This window comes from Neofelis nebulosa, chromosome 18, assembly GCF_028018385.1.
Source record: "Neofelis nebulosa isolate mNeoNeb1 chromosome 18, mNeoNeb1.pri, whole genome shotgun sequence".
NCBI classification, from domain to species: domain Eukaryota; kingdom Metazoa; phylum Chordata; class Mammalia; order Carnivora; family Felidae; genus Neofelis; species Neofelis nebulosa.
The window spans coordinates 7,409,349-7,426,705 of record NC_080799.1 but is presented as its reverse complement, the minus strand read 5'-3'; the positions used below and the strand labels follow the sequence as shown (position 1 = coordinate 7,426,705).

The following is a 17,357-nucleotide window of genomic DNA, read 5'->3' as shown; positions in this document are numbered from 1 at the left end:
AAAAAAAAAAGGGACTTGGCCTGTGTGTCATGAGCATATGAATAAGTTGAGGGAAAATTATTTATAAAGGAGGAGAGAGTAAAGGGAATGAGAAGAGAGCCAGAGGGTTTATTCTTACTCAAAAAGGACACCTTAGCCTTTGGCATTGGATGGAGGACAGATAAACATGGATATAGATTTATTTATTCTTTTAACAATAGTTATTAATACCTTATGTTCTATTCCAGGCATTGTGCTAGGTACTGGAAATATAGTGGTGAAAAAAATAGATAATCCTTCCTTTCATAGAATTTACCATTTTAGTGTTTCAGGTGATAAACAAATATAGAAAATAACCATGGTAATATGGGGAAATTTTAAAGTGTTTTTCTTTTAAATTTTATTTATTTTGAGAGAGAGAGAGGGGGGGGAGAGAGAGTCCCAAGCAGAGAATCTCTGTACTACCAGCACAGAGCTCGAATTCACAGTGAGATCATGACCTGAGCCAAAACCAAGAATTGGATGCTTAATTGACTGAGTCACCCAGCTGCCCCAGTATTGGGAAATTTTAAAATGAGAAATAAAATATATTAGACAATATGTTAGTAAGCTTAAAATTTTGAAAATAAATACACTTAACAATCTGGGGGGAAACAGGCTTGCACCAAAAACAGGCTTGTGCATACTTGAAAGAAAACTCTAGGAAGACTATGTAGACATCACACAAGATAGTCCAAGGCAATAAACTACTTTGTGTGTTATAATAACTTGGTAACATAAGGAGCCAGAGATGTACATCTAATTTGGGAATTGGGCGGCCTGGGTGATGCCATTCCATCTCTTGCACCTCTTGGTATGAGGGCAAGGATTGGATTTTTCACTGGGAGATGGAAAGTCCACTCCTTTGGCAGTGCTTGTTGAGTCGAATGTGATTGTCGTGAATGTGTAAGCCTCTTGCTATAAATGAACCACTCTTCCTGTTTCTTACAGTTGTCAGGGAGAGATGAGTCCTCCCACAGTAGGAAATAGAAGGGGCGGTATCTGATAAAAACAATCAGTTTGGGGGAAGTGAAGGAAAAGAATGGAATGTCATGGCAGGAAATAACAGAGACCTAATCAAGATTGGGCCAGTCAGGGAACACACTTGTAAGGAAATGACATTTAAGCTGAAATCTGAAGGAGGAGTAGGATGCGGAGAAAGAATTTGGGAAGGTGCAGTTTGGCATATTCCAGGTTTTGAAAGGAAGCCAGTATGATTGGAGTTCAGAGATCAAGGGGAAGTAAGGCAAGAAAGTGGCTCTGGATTAATGTACAAAGTAAGAATTTTAAGTGCATTGGGAGCCACTGAGGAGGGGTTTTTGTTTTTGTTTTTAATGTTTATTCATTTTTTAGAGAAAGAGAGTGAGTAGGGGAGGGGCAGGGAGAGAGGGGACAGAGGATACAAAGCAGGCACTGTGCTGACAGCAGCAAGCCTGGTGTGGGGGTCAAACTCACAGACCATGGCCTGAGCCGAAGTTGGACACTTAACCAACTAAACCATCCAGGTGCTCCGAGTGGGGCTGACATCATCAAATTAATGTTCTAAAAGACTCCCTTTGTGATTAATTGAAAAATGAAGTATGTAGTGACAAGAGTAGACAAGTGAGTCCTAGGATTAGATACTTTGGTGGCTTAGATGAGGATGTTGAAAGTGGAAACAGAAGTGGATGGTTTTAAGATATGTTTTGTATGTAAACTTGTCAGAACTTGGTAATGAATTGGATATGGGGGGAGGTGAGAGAGAGGCAAGAATATGTTAAGATGATCAGTTTCTGGCTTGAGCAGTTACTTGAGAGGGGTGAGGAAAAGTAGAGAAAGAACAAATTTGTGAGATAAGATCAAGCACTTGGGTTTGGGCCCATTGGGTTTGAGCTCTTTGTGACACATCCAAATGGTGATTTCAAAGAGTAAAGTGGCTGTAGGAATCTGGAACTCAGAACAAAAGCTAGATGTATCATTCATCTGTATGTGGTCAGACATGAAGATGGGTTTCAAACCTATAGGAGTGGGTGAGTTTGCTTCAGGAAAAGTGTAGCATGGGGAACTAAGGCCGTGACTGGGCTTTGGAACCCCAGGGTTTAGAGACGGAATGGAGAATGAGGAAGGAGCTGCCAGAAAGATGGGGGGAGCAGGGAAATGAAGAAGGGGGAGATCATAGAACCCAAGGAAACTGGTGTTAACTGAAATACTTGTAGTTTGTCTGTGACATCAGTTTTCATTATCATAGAACTGTGTCATGAGCCTCAAGCAGTTTTCTGGAGCACATCATCCTCTCTTCTAAGTTGTTTGAGGGGAAACTTTATTTTATTTATGTTTATTTCTTTATTTATTTTGGGAGAGAGAGTGTGTGTGTACGTGCAGGAGTGCAGAGGAGAGGCAGAGAGACAGGGAGAGAGAGAATCCCAAGCAGACTCGGATTAGTGCAGAGCAGGAGGTGGGGCTCAATGTCATGAACCATGAGATCATGACCTGAGCAGAAATCAAGAGTCTGACGCTTAACCGACTGAGCCACCCAGGAGCCCATGAAAGGAAACTTCAAAGAATTGTGTGTTCTTTTATTGGAAATTTTATCTCAAGCCACAAATCCTTAGTTCTACATCATTAGGATTCGTTTTTCCTATTCATTTTCTCAAGAATATTCATTCTTTTCACAACCAACCATTTATTTTATTGATCTGTGTTTACTTTTATGGTCTCTGGCCCCTTTTCCCACTCTTTTTTTCTAGTCTTGGTAGATCACCTCTATAAACATCAAAAACAGTTACTGGGAGCTGTTTTTTGTTTTGTTTTGTTTTGTTTTGTTTTGTTTTGTTTTTTGGACAGTGTTGTTTTGCTTTTAAGTATACAAAGTTTCCAGACTTATATTTGTCATATCAAAGATACAAGATGCCAGCATATAGTGACCAGAAGAAAACCAGGTAGGAAGCCAGTACAGAAGCTTCCAGTGGACCTGGGCCAGTTTGGCCAGTGCAGAGTCCTGCTGCCACTTGTCTGTCCATTGGTCCAGAGGCAGGGCTGGTGGGTGGCTTGGTGGCCGCCCTCACAGGAGGCCTGTGCATGAGTCAGGTCCCATGGGGGCTCTCTTGGGTAGCCCAGCGCATTAGCTTCCAACTCTGAATCATAGTATTTCTGTCTTGGTCCTTGATCAACTTTCTCTGGTTGCTGAGGCAGATGGTACAGATCTGTTTGGGCTGGATGTTCTTGCCATCTCGGGTTGGGGCAGCAGCGTAGAAGAAGGCAGGCCTGGAGTGACACACTTGGCTGCCGGTTGCTGCAGCCCTCGCCTATGAGCAGCCTGGGAGGTGCGGGTCTCCGTGGCCCCCAGTGGCAGCTGTGGTGCTGCACGCATGTATGCATCCCGGGCTGGACAGCTGTCTTTTCAGACTAATGTATCACTCTCAACCAGTACTTTTTTCTTCAAAATAAAGTAATTCAAAACCTTAAATATGAGATACTTTGAAAGGACCCAAATGTAAGTCAGCTGCTTCTCTGAAGGATGATTTCAGTGGAATGGAGGGCATCCCTTATGTTCAGGCATTTAAGGTAAAACTTGACAGCGGGAGAGTGAACTTACGTGGAGAAACATGTTGGTTGGTGTTGTTAATTATGATCCTAGGGTGTATACCTATGTGCATGGTTATGCTCTGCTTCTTTAGCAATGCTCAGTTTCTATGAATGTAGGCACAGAAAAGGTAGCATGTGTTCATTCTGGGTTGTGTTTGCCGAGCTGAGTGGGAGGAAAAGTGGAGGGCAAGAGAGTTGAAGATGTCTGCACTAGAATCTAAGGAGTCAAACCTGAGTAAGAACAGAGTGAAGAAAGGAGGTTGCCACTAGACTGGCAGGAAGTTAGAGGCCAGTAGATTGGTGACCTGGGTAAAGTGAAAGTTGCTATAAGGGTCTTTGAGCAAGTGAGATGGGAGACCATGCATTTTCATCAGAGAGGAATGTTTGGATCAGTGCTTCAGGGGAGTGTATGGTTCCTAAGGATGAGTGGATGGGGCATGCAGGAGGGGGAGTGCACCACTGAAGTGGAGTGCGTTACTGAGGTGGCATAGAGGAAAAGGTCAAGGAACTCAGAGAATGGGGTGCTTTTTGAGTTACTCCTGTGAAAACAGTGGCTGTCTGGAATGAGGGCAGGAGGTGGAAGGAGGAGGAGAAGGCTGAACCAGATGCCAGCATCTTTCCAAGGGAGATGAGAGGGTGGCATAGTCCCATGGCATAGATCTCAAGGGAGGGAGGGTTTTTATGGGAAGGATAGTAAAGGTCTGGAAGTGGTGATGAGGAGTAAGGATGATGTTGACCCCACTCTCTGGCCTGGGGTGTGTGAGAGGGAACAGACTCCACTTAGAGAGCTGTGGGTGGGGTGGAGTTGGGCAGGGGCAGTGTCATTGGTGCATCACCAGGTTTCAAAAAGCAGGTGGATGTTCAGAAAAGTTGAAGATATGTGGACTTTTTGCTGCTCTTGTCTAGAATTCCAAAGAACATAGTGGAAAGGTTTGGGATGGAGAGAGGGGAGGCTGTGAGGAAAATTGGGTCAACTTAGAAGATGTTGGTGGGGATAATGGTTTGGAAGGTAATAGATAAAAGGAATGCTTGGCCTTTGATCAAGGCCTGAAGTCAATAGTTGATTGAGTTGATAGACTTATCTCTGTCTTTTGGAGGAGGGTAATCTCAGGACTGTTGGTTCCAAAGACTGCTACCAATCACTGCAGTGATTTGGTGACAGGTAAATCAGTTGAGATTCAGATAGGAACTCTGGATGTTGTACACGAAAGATGCTGGTTAGCCCTTCAAAAGAACTTTCCAGTAGTGACAGGCCAGTGGAGAACGAGGCACGAGCCAGAAAGATGCCAGCCAACCTTTTCAAGAACTGTTAATACATTGGGGTGCCAGGGTGGCGCATCAGTTAAGTATCCAATTCTTGGTTTCGGCTCAGGTCATGATCTCATGGTTTGTGGGTTTGAGCCTTGCATCGGACTCTATGCTGGCAGCACAGAGTCTGCTTAGAATTCTCTGTCTCCCTCTCTCTCTGCCCCTCCCCTGCTCACTCTCTCTCAATAAACAAACAAACAAACAAGCAAACAAACAAACATTAAAAAAAAGAACTGTCAATATGGGAAACACTTGCTTTTTCCCCTGGGGGGAAGGAGAGATGATAGTATGGTATAGGAGAAAGATTGAGATGTGAGACCTGGGATCCAAGTTCAGCTCTGCCACTGAGTTAGATTGATCTTCAGCAAGTCAATTATCTTCTCTGAGCTTAGTTTTCCCACTTATAAATCTAGGATTAGACTATTTGACCCCTAAGGCTCTATGATTTTAGTGAAGGTATATCGATTTTAGTTGGACTGAAGAAGGAAGAGCATATTTTTGTCTCACTTTTTTTTTTTTTTCTGTTGCAGGTCAGTGTCTCGTCTGGGTCCAGTGTTCCTCCCCAAACTGTGAGAAGTGGAGGCGGCTTTGTGGGAACATTGACCCCTCAGTGCTTCCAGATAATTGGTCCTGTGATCAGAATACAGGTAGAATGGACTGGAGAGTTTTTTGTTTGTTTGTTTTTATTGTTCTTTCCTTTCTTTCTCTGTATGTATCCCTTAGATTAAATATGTCATAGATGTAGTTATAATCCCAGGGGTCCTTGTAGTGTTTGGGAGAGAGGAAGGGATCTTCCTTGTCATATCAAGATGAATCTGGCATAATGGGCTAGAAGAAGACACCCTGAAGAGTTATATTGTGGGAAGGGCCTGGAATCTAAACGTACATTCTAAGTGGATTCCATCTTCTTCAGCATTAGTCTGACCCTGCTGGTCCTGATTAGGTTATTGGTGTTGGGTTGGTGGATAAGAAGGGATATGGGATCCATGGGGAAAAGTGGGTGAGAGAGACAGCCAGTGGTTTAGAATTCTAAAATGTTTGAAACCACTTGGAAGAGTATGATGATCTAACCCAGCCCAGTTATTTTAAGGATGAGGTAACAGAGTCTCAGAGAAATTGCTGTCATGATGTTATGTAGATGGAAGCAGGGTCAAATAATGTGGGTCAGGCAGAAGTTTGGAATCTCTTTCTGTAACATACATGGAGGCAGCACTCTTATTCTAGCTGTAGCTGCATTTCCTCCATGGGTCTTTGTTCTTTGTCCATACCTGTCTCCCAGTGCCCTTTTGGTCCCACCTGGTGCATACTCTTGTCCTCTCTCCTGCCCTCGTCTAGATTTTTACCTGATGAGGTTCTTTCCTTCCCTTCATTCCTTCTCTTTTTTGGCAGACTTGAAGTATAATCGCTGTGACATCCCTGAGGAGTCCTGGATAGGGCATGAGAGTGATGTGGCCTATGCCTCCTACATTCCAGGATCTATCATCTGGGCCAAGCAATATGGTTATCCTTGGTAGGGCACCATGGCATAGCGCATCCTTCATGAACTTGGGAGTGGTAGATTCAAGCAAAGAGGGAAAGAAATAGAAAGCATTTATAATGGAAATGGTACCTGCCTTAGAAAGAACATGGGATGAGGGAAAAGATAAAGTACCAATCTGGGAGGCTTTGAAAGAACGTGTTTTCTAAAGGTTTCACAGTGGAGGTGGTATCTCCCTGGAAAAAAGCATCTGACAATTCTACTCTGGGTGGGCAAGAAAAAGGAAGGTGGCTTTATGGAATTTTTAAAACATTGAGATATGAGAGATATATAAAGTAGAGAGGACAAAGAAGGGTGGGATAGTTTCTTCTTTGGAGATGTCCTAGTCAGAAGAATTTTTCTCAGGGTTGATGGAAAGCCTAGGTTAAGATACTCTTACTAGAGGGCGCCTGGGTGGCTCAGTTGGTCAAGCATTTGACTCTTGATCTCAGGGTCTTGAGTTCATACCCCACATTGGGGTCCATGCTAAGCATGGAGCCTACTGGAAAAAAAATATATATACTCTTACTTGGAAGATTCTGAGCTTCTTTGTATACTGATAGAAGTCACTTTAGTCATTTGGTAGTGACTACTGGGGGAGATCACCAAGGGTGGAGGTCTATTTTTAAGATCCTTTGTTTGCAAAACATATTGCTCTTTTATATACATGTGTATTGGTGAATTGGTGTTCTGTTACTCTAAACCATGTAAACCCTTCCTCTTCTGTTCCCTATACCCATCTGTCTTCTCCAGGTGGCCAGGCATGGTAGAATCTGATCCTGACCTGGGGGAATATTTTCTTTTTGCTTCTCATCTTGATTCCCTGCCGGTGAGTTTTCCTGGCTTAGGGTATGTAGGTGCTTGGGCCAAAATAATGAACAAATCCATCCTAATAGATGTGCAGAGTTAGAAACATAGACATAGCCAGAAGACATGAGTAGAAACCGACACTTAGCTAGAGTGACAAACACAGAAACAAGTACCCACATATAGAATACAAACTTGTATCTAATTAAATATTTAGTCATTACCAGGACATTTATGATTGTGATAAATATGCTTTGGTTGGGATTCTTGATGTCAGGATGGAAGAACAGCAGTCTGAGGTGGGTGGGACAGGTTTATGGCATCAGATGAAGCCCAACACCTCTTTCCTTGTGAATCCTCAGTTCTTCCTCCACCTTTTTGGGTTGGAGGGCCAAAGCAAAGAGAAGGACTAGGGGCCATATGAGAACCATTTTTCTATTTCAGTCTAAGTACCATGTGACATTTTTTGGAGAGACAGTTTCTCGTGCTTGGATCCCAGTTAACATGCTGAAGAACTTCCAGGAGCTGTCCCTGGAGCTAGCTGGAGTGGTAAGCAGCCCTTGGTGGTCAGTTGTGGTACAGGTAACTTGAAAACTAAATCTACCCTTTATTAAACCTGATTTTGTTCCAGGAGAAGCTGTGTTGGGAGAAAGTCCCATGTCTGACCAAGTGTGCAAGGGTGAGGTTATTCATGAGGGACTCTTCTTTCTATCAGGTTTGCAGCAGGATAATGACTTTTCATAGTCTCCTTCCTTACCTGCAGGAGGGGGGCCTTCCTGAAGACTGTGGTTTTCTACAGTTTAGCCAAGGCAGGTGTGGCAGAAATGAGGACAGGTTAACTCAGATTTCTCAGTCTTGGTACTATTGACATTTTGGGACAGATAATTCTTTGTTGTGGAAGTCTGTCCTATATATTTTAGGATGTTTAACAGCATCTCTGGTCTTTACTGGTGTCTAGCCAAGGGGTGCTACTGCCCTTGGACTCAGTCGTGACAACCAAAAACATTGTCTCTAGACATTGCTAAGTATCTTCTGGGAGGCAAAACCTCTCCTGGTTGAGAAACTAAAAATATTAATTAAAAATATTTCCTCCCTGTAATCACTTTGGATTCAGTCAGCCTTAAAAATGAGCAGAGGGTTACCTGGGTGTCTCAGTCAGTTGAGCATCTGACTCTTGATTTTGTCTCAGGTCATGAACTCATGGTTCATGGGTTTGAGCCCCCACTTGGGCTCTGTGCTGTGAGGATGGAGCCTGTTTGGGATTTTCTCTCTCCCTCTCTTTCTGCCCCTCCTCTGTGCTCTCTCTCTCTCAATAAATAAACTTAAAAAAAAAAAAAAAAGAAATGAGAAGAGGCCTACCAGCTCTGGGGCTTTTGAAAATCAGGCAGTGAGTATTAAATCAAGCAGCTGGATCTGAAGAAACATGTGAGAAGCTCAAAAGTGGAATTACCTGAGTTCCTTTAATCTTGCCTTTTCACATTTCCATGAGATTTACTTTGGAGAGGCCACCAAAATGTTGGTTGACAATATTGCTAGGAATTGGTGAAAAGTGTGTTGGGTGATAAAGGGAGATTATGTCTCTAAGCTCAAAAGATTAAGAATAGGAGTATCATGTCAATATCAGGAGCCAGAAAAGATCATGTCTGGTGAATAGCAGTCTGTTGGAATTATTTCTCTACTATTTATCATTGACTCTAATCTTCTCTTTCAGAAAAAGTGCAGGAACAAGGATTGCAGTCAGAAACTGGGAGTGGCCCTGATGATGGCTCAGGAGGCAGAACAGATCAGTATTCAGGTGGGAGAGTGTTCAGACTACATACCTGCTCCTCTTTGGGACCTGGGACACAAAGCAAACCATGTACTGTCTACTAAAGAAAAGTGGCTTGTCCTTCCCCATCATCCAGTCTTAGTCTTAGAACTAGTCTTTTCTTTCCAGGACAGATTACTTTAGCTCCTTAAATCATTTATTCTTTTTCCTACCCTTGGGCAAATGGGATCTTCTCTCATCCTACATAGAGACAGTTTGTAGTAGGGGGCATCCTACCTCCATATTTAACTTTAGATCTCAGATGTATGAGTCTTAACCTCTCTTTTATGCAGTGTTTACCCTCAAATTCTGCCTTTGGGTGTGCAGTGGAGAATGACAATTATAAGTAAACTGGAAAAAGAGATTATTATAAGAATATATTGCAGCATATAATTATATAACATAATGTAAATATATAATATAAAAATAATGTTATAATGTATTATAGTTAATCTTCGTAAAAATTTAGATAAACAGAATATGAAATTTTAAGTGAAAATGGTATGGAATATGAATATAAAGTATGTAACTAAAGTCTTTTTTTTTTTAGCATTTATTTATTTATTTTGAGAGAGAGAGAGCTCAAGCAGGAGAGGGGCAGAGATAGAGGAAAAGAGAAAGAATTCTAAGCAGGCTCCGGGCTGTGTGCTATCAGCACGGAGCCGGACATGGGGCTCAAGCCCACAAACTGTGAGATCTTGCCAAAGTCAAGAGTCAGATGCTTAACCAACTGAGTCACCCAGGCACCCCCATAACTAAAGTCTTGAAGACAGAGGGGAAAAGTCATCCTTGGGAGAATAGTGGATGATGCTTTTGTTTCTTGGTTCCCTCAGGAACGGGTTAACTTGTTTGGTTTCCGGAGCCGATACAATGGATCTGACAATAGTCGGGAAGGAAAAGGTAGGATCAGTAAGAGGATAAGGATTAGTGAGGGAGGTGGGGAGAGGATGTAGAGAGGGAGATGGTCCTTCATGAGGGCAGAACTGAAACTTCATTTTATATCCGATATCATCCATCTAGTTCTGGATTCTAATAGGAGGCTCTCCATGAATGCCATTGACCCAAGTATCTGGGAGGGAGGGATGGATGGATAAATGGATGGGTGAAGAGAAGAATGGAGAGAAAAAGAGGATGGGGAGGGAGGGCACATGTTAAAGAGTGGTGGGTGTTTGGAAAAGGTGGGAACCATGATAACCTAGGGCCGTGTTTTGTGGAAGAAATGCCACTGGGACATGAGAGGCAGAGTTAGAAGACTGCTTCTCTGGGATCAGCTCCATTAACTCATCATCTAATTTATTGGATAAATTCTTTAGCCTTTCTTTCCTATTCCTGTTCTAGACATAACGCTTACTGGGGCTAACAGCCCAGATTCCCACGTGGAGAAAGAAGGGGAAGAGGCCGTGTTGGAGGAGGTAGAGGAGGAGGAAGAAGAGGAAAAAGTAAGAGTGATCTTAGGGATTCCTTTTAGGAGATTCCTGTAGGACGTCTGGTTAGCATGGATTTATATTTACTATGGAACCATCCTATTCCTGCCTCAGGGTGGACCTGACTAGCTGGTCTTATCTTCTAGGGGTCTTCAGGGAAGGAGACCCTCTTTTTTTCTCAGTTATTCTCTCTAATGTCTCACATTTCTAGCAATTTATTTCTTGATTATCATCCCAGTTCCTAATGTAGTTTTTGGTTCTTACTAGAGCAATTTCAGAGAATAGCAGGGTGCCTCTGTTTACACTCTCTTCTCCCCTGTGTACACACTTAAGATATTCATTCACTTGTTTCCTTTGGGTATTTTCAAGCATATGAAATATAGGTTTTTTAAAAATATTTAAAGACTTTTTTAAGAGTGGTTTTAGGTTCACAGTAAAATTGAGAGGAAAGTACAGAGTTTCCATACCCTGTCTCCATACATGCATAGCCTTTCCCATTATCAACATCCACCAGAGTCATGCATTTGTTTCCAATTGATGAACTGACATTGGCACATTGTAATCAACCAAAGTCCATAGTTTACATTAGGGTTTACTCTGGTGTTGTTATAGTCTGAGTTTGGACAAATATATAATGATACATATACATCATTATAATAGTATCATACAGAGTATTTTCACTGCTCTAAAAATCCTGTGTGCTCTACTTATTCATCCCTCACCCCGCAACCCCTGACAACCACTGGTCTTTTTATTGTCTCCATAGTTTTGCCCACTCCAGAACATCATATAGTTGGAATTATGTAGTATGTACCCCTTTTCAGACTGGCTTCTGAGAAATATGCATTTAAGTTTCCTTCATGTATTTCATGGCTTGATAGCTAGTTGTGTGTGTATATATACATAATATATATACCTATTTACATATACATATTTTATATATATATATATATATTTATTTATTTATTTATTTATTTTTTTTTTTGCTGAATTTTTCCATTTTCTGGATGTATCACATTTATTTATCCATTCACTTACTGAAGGATATCTTGGTTGCTTCCAAATTTGGACAATTATGAATAAAGCTGCTATGAACAGCTGCTTAACAGGTTTTTGTGAGAACAAGTTTTCAACTCCTTTGAGTAAATAGCAAGGAGCTTGATTACTGGATTGTATGGTAAGAATATGTTTACTTTTGTAAGAAAACACCAAACTGTCTTCCAAAGTGGCTATACCATTTTGCATTCCCACCAGCATTGAATGAGATTTCCTGTTGTTCCACATCCTTGCTAGTATTTGGTATTGTCAGTGTTCCAGATTTTAGCCATTCTAATAGGTGTGTACTGGTATTCATTGTTGTTTTAATTTACGTTTCCCTGATGACATATGATCTGGAGCATCTTTTCATATTCTTACTAGCCATCTGTATATTTTTTTTGGTGAGTTGTCCATTAAAGTGTTTGGTCCATTTTTTAAATTGGGTTGTTTATTTTATTTTTTTTAGTTTTAGGAGTTCTTTGTATATTTTAGATAACAGTCCTTTATCAGGTGTATCTTCTACCAATCAGCCGATTAATTATTTATTTCATGGATCATGCCTTTAGTGTTATATATAAAAAGTCATTGTCAGGGTGCCTGGGTGGCTTGGTCGATTGAGCGTCTGACTTTGGCTCAGGTCATGATCTCACGGTTTGTGGGTTTGAGCCCATGTTGAGCTTTGTGCTGATAGCACAGAGCCTGCTTCAGATTCTCTGTCTCCCTCTTTTTCTGCCCCTTGCATGTTGTCTCTCTTAAAAATGAATAAACGTTAAAAAAAAAAGTCATTGTCATACCAAAGGTCATCTAGGTTTTCTATGTTATCTTCTAGGAGTTTTATAGTTTTACATTTTACACTTAGATCTATACTACATTTTGAGTTAATTTTTGTGAAAGGTGTAAGGTTTATATCTAGATTCACTTTTTTGTGTGTGCATGTCTAGTTGTTCCACCATATTTGTTGAAAAGACTCATTGCGGGGCGCCTGGGTGGCTCAGTCGGTTGGACATCTGACTTCGGCTCAGGTCACGATCTCGCAGTCCATGAGTTCGAGCCCCGCGTCGGGCTCTGGGCTGACGGCTCAGAGCCTGGAGCCTGCTTCCGATTCTGTGTCTCCCTCTCTCTCTGTCCCTCCCCCATTCATGTTCTGTCTCTCTCTGTCTCAAAAATAAATAAACGTTAAAAAAAATTAAAAAGAAAAAAAAGAAAAGACTCATTGCCTTTGCTCTTTTGTCAAAGATCAGCTGACTGTTTTTTTAGTTTATTTTTATTTTTTAATTTTTTAATGTTTATTTATTCTTTGAGAGAGAGAGAGAGAGAGACAGAGCAAGCAGGGGAGGGGTGGAGAGAGGGAGACACAGAATCTGAAGCAGGCTCCAGGCTCTGAGCTGTCAGCACAGAGCCTGACACGGGGCTCAAACTTAGAGACCATGAGATCATGACCTGAGCCGAAGTCGGTCACTCAACCAACTGAGCCACCCAGGCGCCCAAGCTGACTGTTTTTATGTGGGTTTATTTTTTGGGCTCTCTATTCTGTCCCATTGACCTATTTGTTCTTTTGCCAATTCCACAGTCCTGATTACTATAGCTTTATAGTAAGTCTTGAAGTTGCCTAAGGTCAGTCCTCCAGCTTTGTTGGCTATTCTGGGTCTTTTGCCTTTCTACATAACTGTAGAATCAGTTTGTTGATATCTACAAAATAGCTTGCTTGGATTTTGTTTGGAATTGCATTGATCCTATTAGATTAAGCTGGGAAAAACGAACACTAAACAATATTGAGTCTTCCTATCTACAGATGTGGAATATCTGTTTATTTAGTTCTTTGATTTTATTCATCAGAATTTTGTAGTTTTACTCATATAGATCTTGTACATATTTTGTTGAATTTATATGTAAGTATTTAATTTTTTCGGTGCTAATAAAAATGGTATTGTGTTTTTAAATATCAAATTCCACGTGTCCATTGTTGGTATATAAGAAAGTGATTAACTTTTGTATATTAACCTGTATCCTGCAACCTTGCTGTAAACACTTAATAGCTGTGGAGTTTCTGTCAATTCTCTTGGGTTTTCTGTATTGGCAATTATGTTATCGGCAAACAAAGACAGTTTTACAGTTGACCCTTGAATAGCACAGGTTTGAACTATGGAGGTCCACTTATGTGTGGATTTTTTTCAGCAAATACACTGGAGTACTGTAAATGTATTTTCTCTTCCTTATGGTTTTAATATTTTCTTTTTTTTACCTTTACTCTAAGAATACAGTATATAATATATATAATGGACAAAATACATGTGAATTATCTGTTATTAGTAAGTCAAAAGTAGGCTACTAGTGCTTAAATTTTGGGGGAGCCCAAGTTATACACAGATTTTCCACTGTGCAAAGGGTCAGCACTCCTAACCCCTGCATTGTTTAAGGGTCAACTGTATTTATTCCTTCCCAGTATCTATACCTTTTATTTCTTTTTGTCTTACTGCTTTAGGTAGAACTTCCAATATGATGTTGAAAAGGTGTGATGAGAAGGGACATCCTTGCCTTCTTCCTGATCTTTGTGGGAAAGTTTCTAGTTTCTCAGCATTAAGTATAATGTTAGTTGTAGGTTTTTTGGTAGATGTTCTTTATCAATTTGAGGAAGTTACTCTCTTTTCCTAGTTTACTGAGAGTTTTTACCATGCATGGGTGTTGGATTTTGTCAAATGCTTTTTCTGTATCTATTGATATGATTATGTGATTTTTCTTTTTTAGCCTATTGATATGATGGATTACATTAATTGATTTTCTTTCTTTTTTTTTTTTTTTTAATGTTTATTTATTTTTGAGACAGAGAGAGACAGAGCATGAATGGGGGAGGGTCAGAGAGAGAGGGAGACACAGAATCTGAAGCATGCTCCAGGCTCTGAGCTGTCAGCACAGAGCCCAATGCGGGGCTCGAACTCACAGACCGTGAGATCATGACCTGAGCCGAAGTCGGACACTTAACCGACTGAGCCACCCAGGCGCCCCTACATTAATTGATTTTCAAATGTTAAACCAGTCTTGCATACCTTGAATAAATTCCACTTGTTCATGGTGTATAATTGTTTATACATTGTTGGATTCAATTTACTAATATTTTTGGCCATCACTATGGAGTATTTTTGCATCTCTTTTCATAAGAGATATTGCTCTGTAGTTTTTTTTTTCTCATAATGTCTTTGTTTTGATGTTCAGGTAATGGTGGCCTCATAGAATGAGTTAGGAAGTATTCTCTCTTCTCCTTTTCTCTGAAAGAGATTATAGAGAATTGGCAGAATTTCTTCCCTAAATGTTTGGTAGAATTTACCAGTGAACCCATGGGCATGGTGCTTTCTGTCTTAGAAGGATAACTACTAATTACTGATTCAATTTTGTTAATAGATACAGACCCTATTCAGATTGTTTCTTCTTGTGTGAGTTTAGGCAGATTGTCTTTTAAGGAATTGGTCCATTTCTTCTTGGTTATCAAATTTGTTTGAAAACAATTATTCAGTAGTGCCTGGGTAGCTTAGTTGGTTAAGTGTCCGACTTGGCTCAGGTCATGATCTCGTGGTTCATGAGTTTGAGCCCTGCATTGGGCTCTGTGCTGACAGCTCAGGCCCTGAAGCCTGGTACACATTCTCTGTCTCTCTTCCCCTCCCCTGCTTGTGCTCTGTCTCTGTCTCTCTCTCTCTCAAAAATAAATAAACATTAAAAGAATTTTTTAATAAAAAAAAGAAAAGAATTGGGGCGCCTGGGTGGCGCAGTCGGTTAAGCGTCCAACTTCAGCCAGGTCACGATCTCGCGGTCCGTGAGTTCGAGCCCCGCGTCAGGCTCTGGGCTGATGGCTCGGAGCCTGGAGCCTGTTTCCGATTCTGTGTCTCCCTCTCTCTCTGCCCCTCCCCCGTTCATGCTCTGTCTCTCTCTGTCCCAAAAAAAATAAATAAAAAATGTTGAAATAAAAAAAAAAAAAAAAAAGAAAAGAATTATTCATAGTATTCCTTTATTATCCTTTTAATGTCCTTGGACTCTGTAGTGATGACCTCCTTTTTATTTTCTGATTTTAGTCATTTGTTTCCTCTCTTTTTCTTAGTTAGCTTGGCTGGAGGCTTACCAATTTTATTGATCTTTTCCGAGAACCAGGTTTTTGTTTCATTCGTTTTCTCTACTAATTTCCTGTTATTAATTTCATCAATTTCTACTCCAGTTCTTATTATTTCTTTTCTTTTGCTCACTTTGGATTTAACTTGTTCTTCTTTTTCTAGTTTCCGAAGGTTCAAACTTAGACTGTTGATTTTAGATCTTTCTTCTTTTCTAATAAATGTGTTCAGTGCTAAATTTCCCTCTCAGTACTGCTTTCTGTGTATCCCACAAATTTTGATAAATTGTGTTTTCCTTTTCATTTAGTTCATATTTTAAATTTCACTTAGTTCAATATTTTAAAATTTCTCTTGAGATTTCTTCTTTGAGCTATGTGTTATATAGAAGTATGCTATTTAATCTCCATGTATTTGGAAATTTTTTGGTTATCTTTCTGTTATTGATTTCTAGTTAAAGTCCGTTATGGTCCAGGAGCAGACATTGAATGATTTCTATTCTTTTAAATATATTAAGTGTTATTTTATGGCTCAGAATGTGGTCAATCTTGGCGAATGCTACATGTGAACTTGAGAAGAATATGTATTCTGCTGTTGTTAAAGTACTTGGAGAATTGACCTCTTTATCATTATGTAATGCCCTTTTTATCCCTGATAACTTTCCTTGTCTTGAAGTCTGCTCTGTTTGAAATTAGCATAGCTACTCCTGCTTTCTTTTGATTAGTGCTAGCATGGTGTATTTTTCTGTTTACTTTTATAATCTCTCTCTCTCTCTCTCTCTCTCTATATATATATATATATATATATATATAGCTTTATGTTTAAAATTTTTTTAATGTTTTATTTATTTTTGAGACAGAGAGAGACAGAGCATGAGCAGGGGAGAGGCAGAGAGAGAGTGAGACACAGAATCCAAAGCAGGCTTCAGGCTCTGAGCTGTCAGCACAGAGCTCGACGCAGGGCTTGAACCCACAAACTGTGAGATCATGACCTGAGACAAAGTCGGACGCTTAACCAGCTGAGCCACCTAGGCGCCCCTATAGCTTTATGTTTAAAGTAGACTTCCTGAGGACAACATATGGCTGGGTCTTGTTTTTTAATCCTGATAATCTGTGTCTTTTAATTGGTGCTTTTAGACTATTGACATTCACAGTAATTATTAACATAGTTGGATTAATATCTGTAATATTCGTTACTGTTTTCTATTTGTTGCCCTTGTTCTTTCTTCCTATTTTTGTCTTCCACTCTGTTTCTGCCCTAAGTGGTTTTAATCGAGCACCTTATATAATTCCATTTTCTCCCCTTCCTTAGCATATCAGGTGAGGTGTTCTTTTCCTTTGGCTTCTTTCAGGGCTTTTTCTTTTTTTAAGTTATTAAATTCCAGTTAGTTAACATACAGTGTAATATTAGTTTCAGGTACACATTATTATACTCAGCACTTCTGTACATCACTTGGTGCTCATCACAACAAGTGCACCTTAATCCTCAAGGCTTTTTCTTTATCTCTGATTTTCTGTAGTTTGAAAATAATATGCTTAGGTATAGTTGTTGGGCATTTATCCTTCTTGGTGTTCTCTGAGCTTCCTGAATCTGTGGTTTGGTGTCTGACGTTAATTTGAGAAACTTCTCAGTCATTTTTGTTTTCAATATTTCTTGGGTTTCTTGCTTTTTTTATTATTATTATTTTTTTACATTTATTTATTTTTGAGAAACAGAGTGAGACAAAGCACGAGTGGGGGAGGGGCAGGGAGAGAAGGAGACACAGAATCCGAAGCAGGCTCCAT

At 40.3% G+C, this 17,357-nt stretch overlaps 1 protein-coding gene across 11 annotated transcripts in view; it reads left to right on the top strand.

The window, feature by feature from the left end:
• Positions 1-17,357, top strand: part of ZCWPW1 (zinc finger CW-type and PWWP domain containing 1) — a 32,396-nt gene that overhangs the window by 12,246 nt on the left and 2,793 nt on the right. For 7 of the 11 annotated variants that reach the window (XM_058710649.1, XM_058710643.1, XM_058710639.1 and 4 more), the window contains 8 exons: positions 5,421-5,537; positions 6,280-6,400; positions 7,160-7,235; positions 7,658-7,762; positions 7,845-7,928; positions 8,925-9,008; positions 9,854-9,920; positions 10,359-10,459. In XM_058710649.1, coding sequence (XP_058566632.1) covers positions 5,421-5,537; positions 6,280-6,400; positions 7,160-7,235; positions 7,658-7,762; positions 7,845-7,928; positions 8,925-9,008; positions 9,854-9,920; positions 10,359-10,459 — 755 coding nt within the window. The remainder of the gene's footprint in view (positions 1-5,420; positions 5,538-6,279; positions 6,401-7,159; positions 7,236-7,657; positions 7,763-7,844; positions 7,929-8,924; positions 9,009-9,853; positions 9,921-10,358; positions 10,460-17,357) is intronic. The other 4 variants (XM_058710647.1, XM_058710646.1, XM_058710648.1 and 1 more) reach the window with 2 other exon arrangements.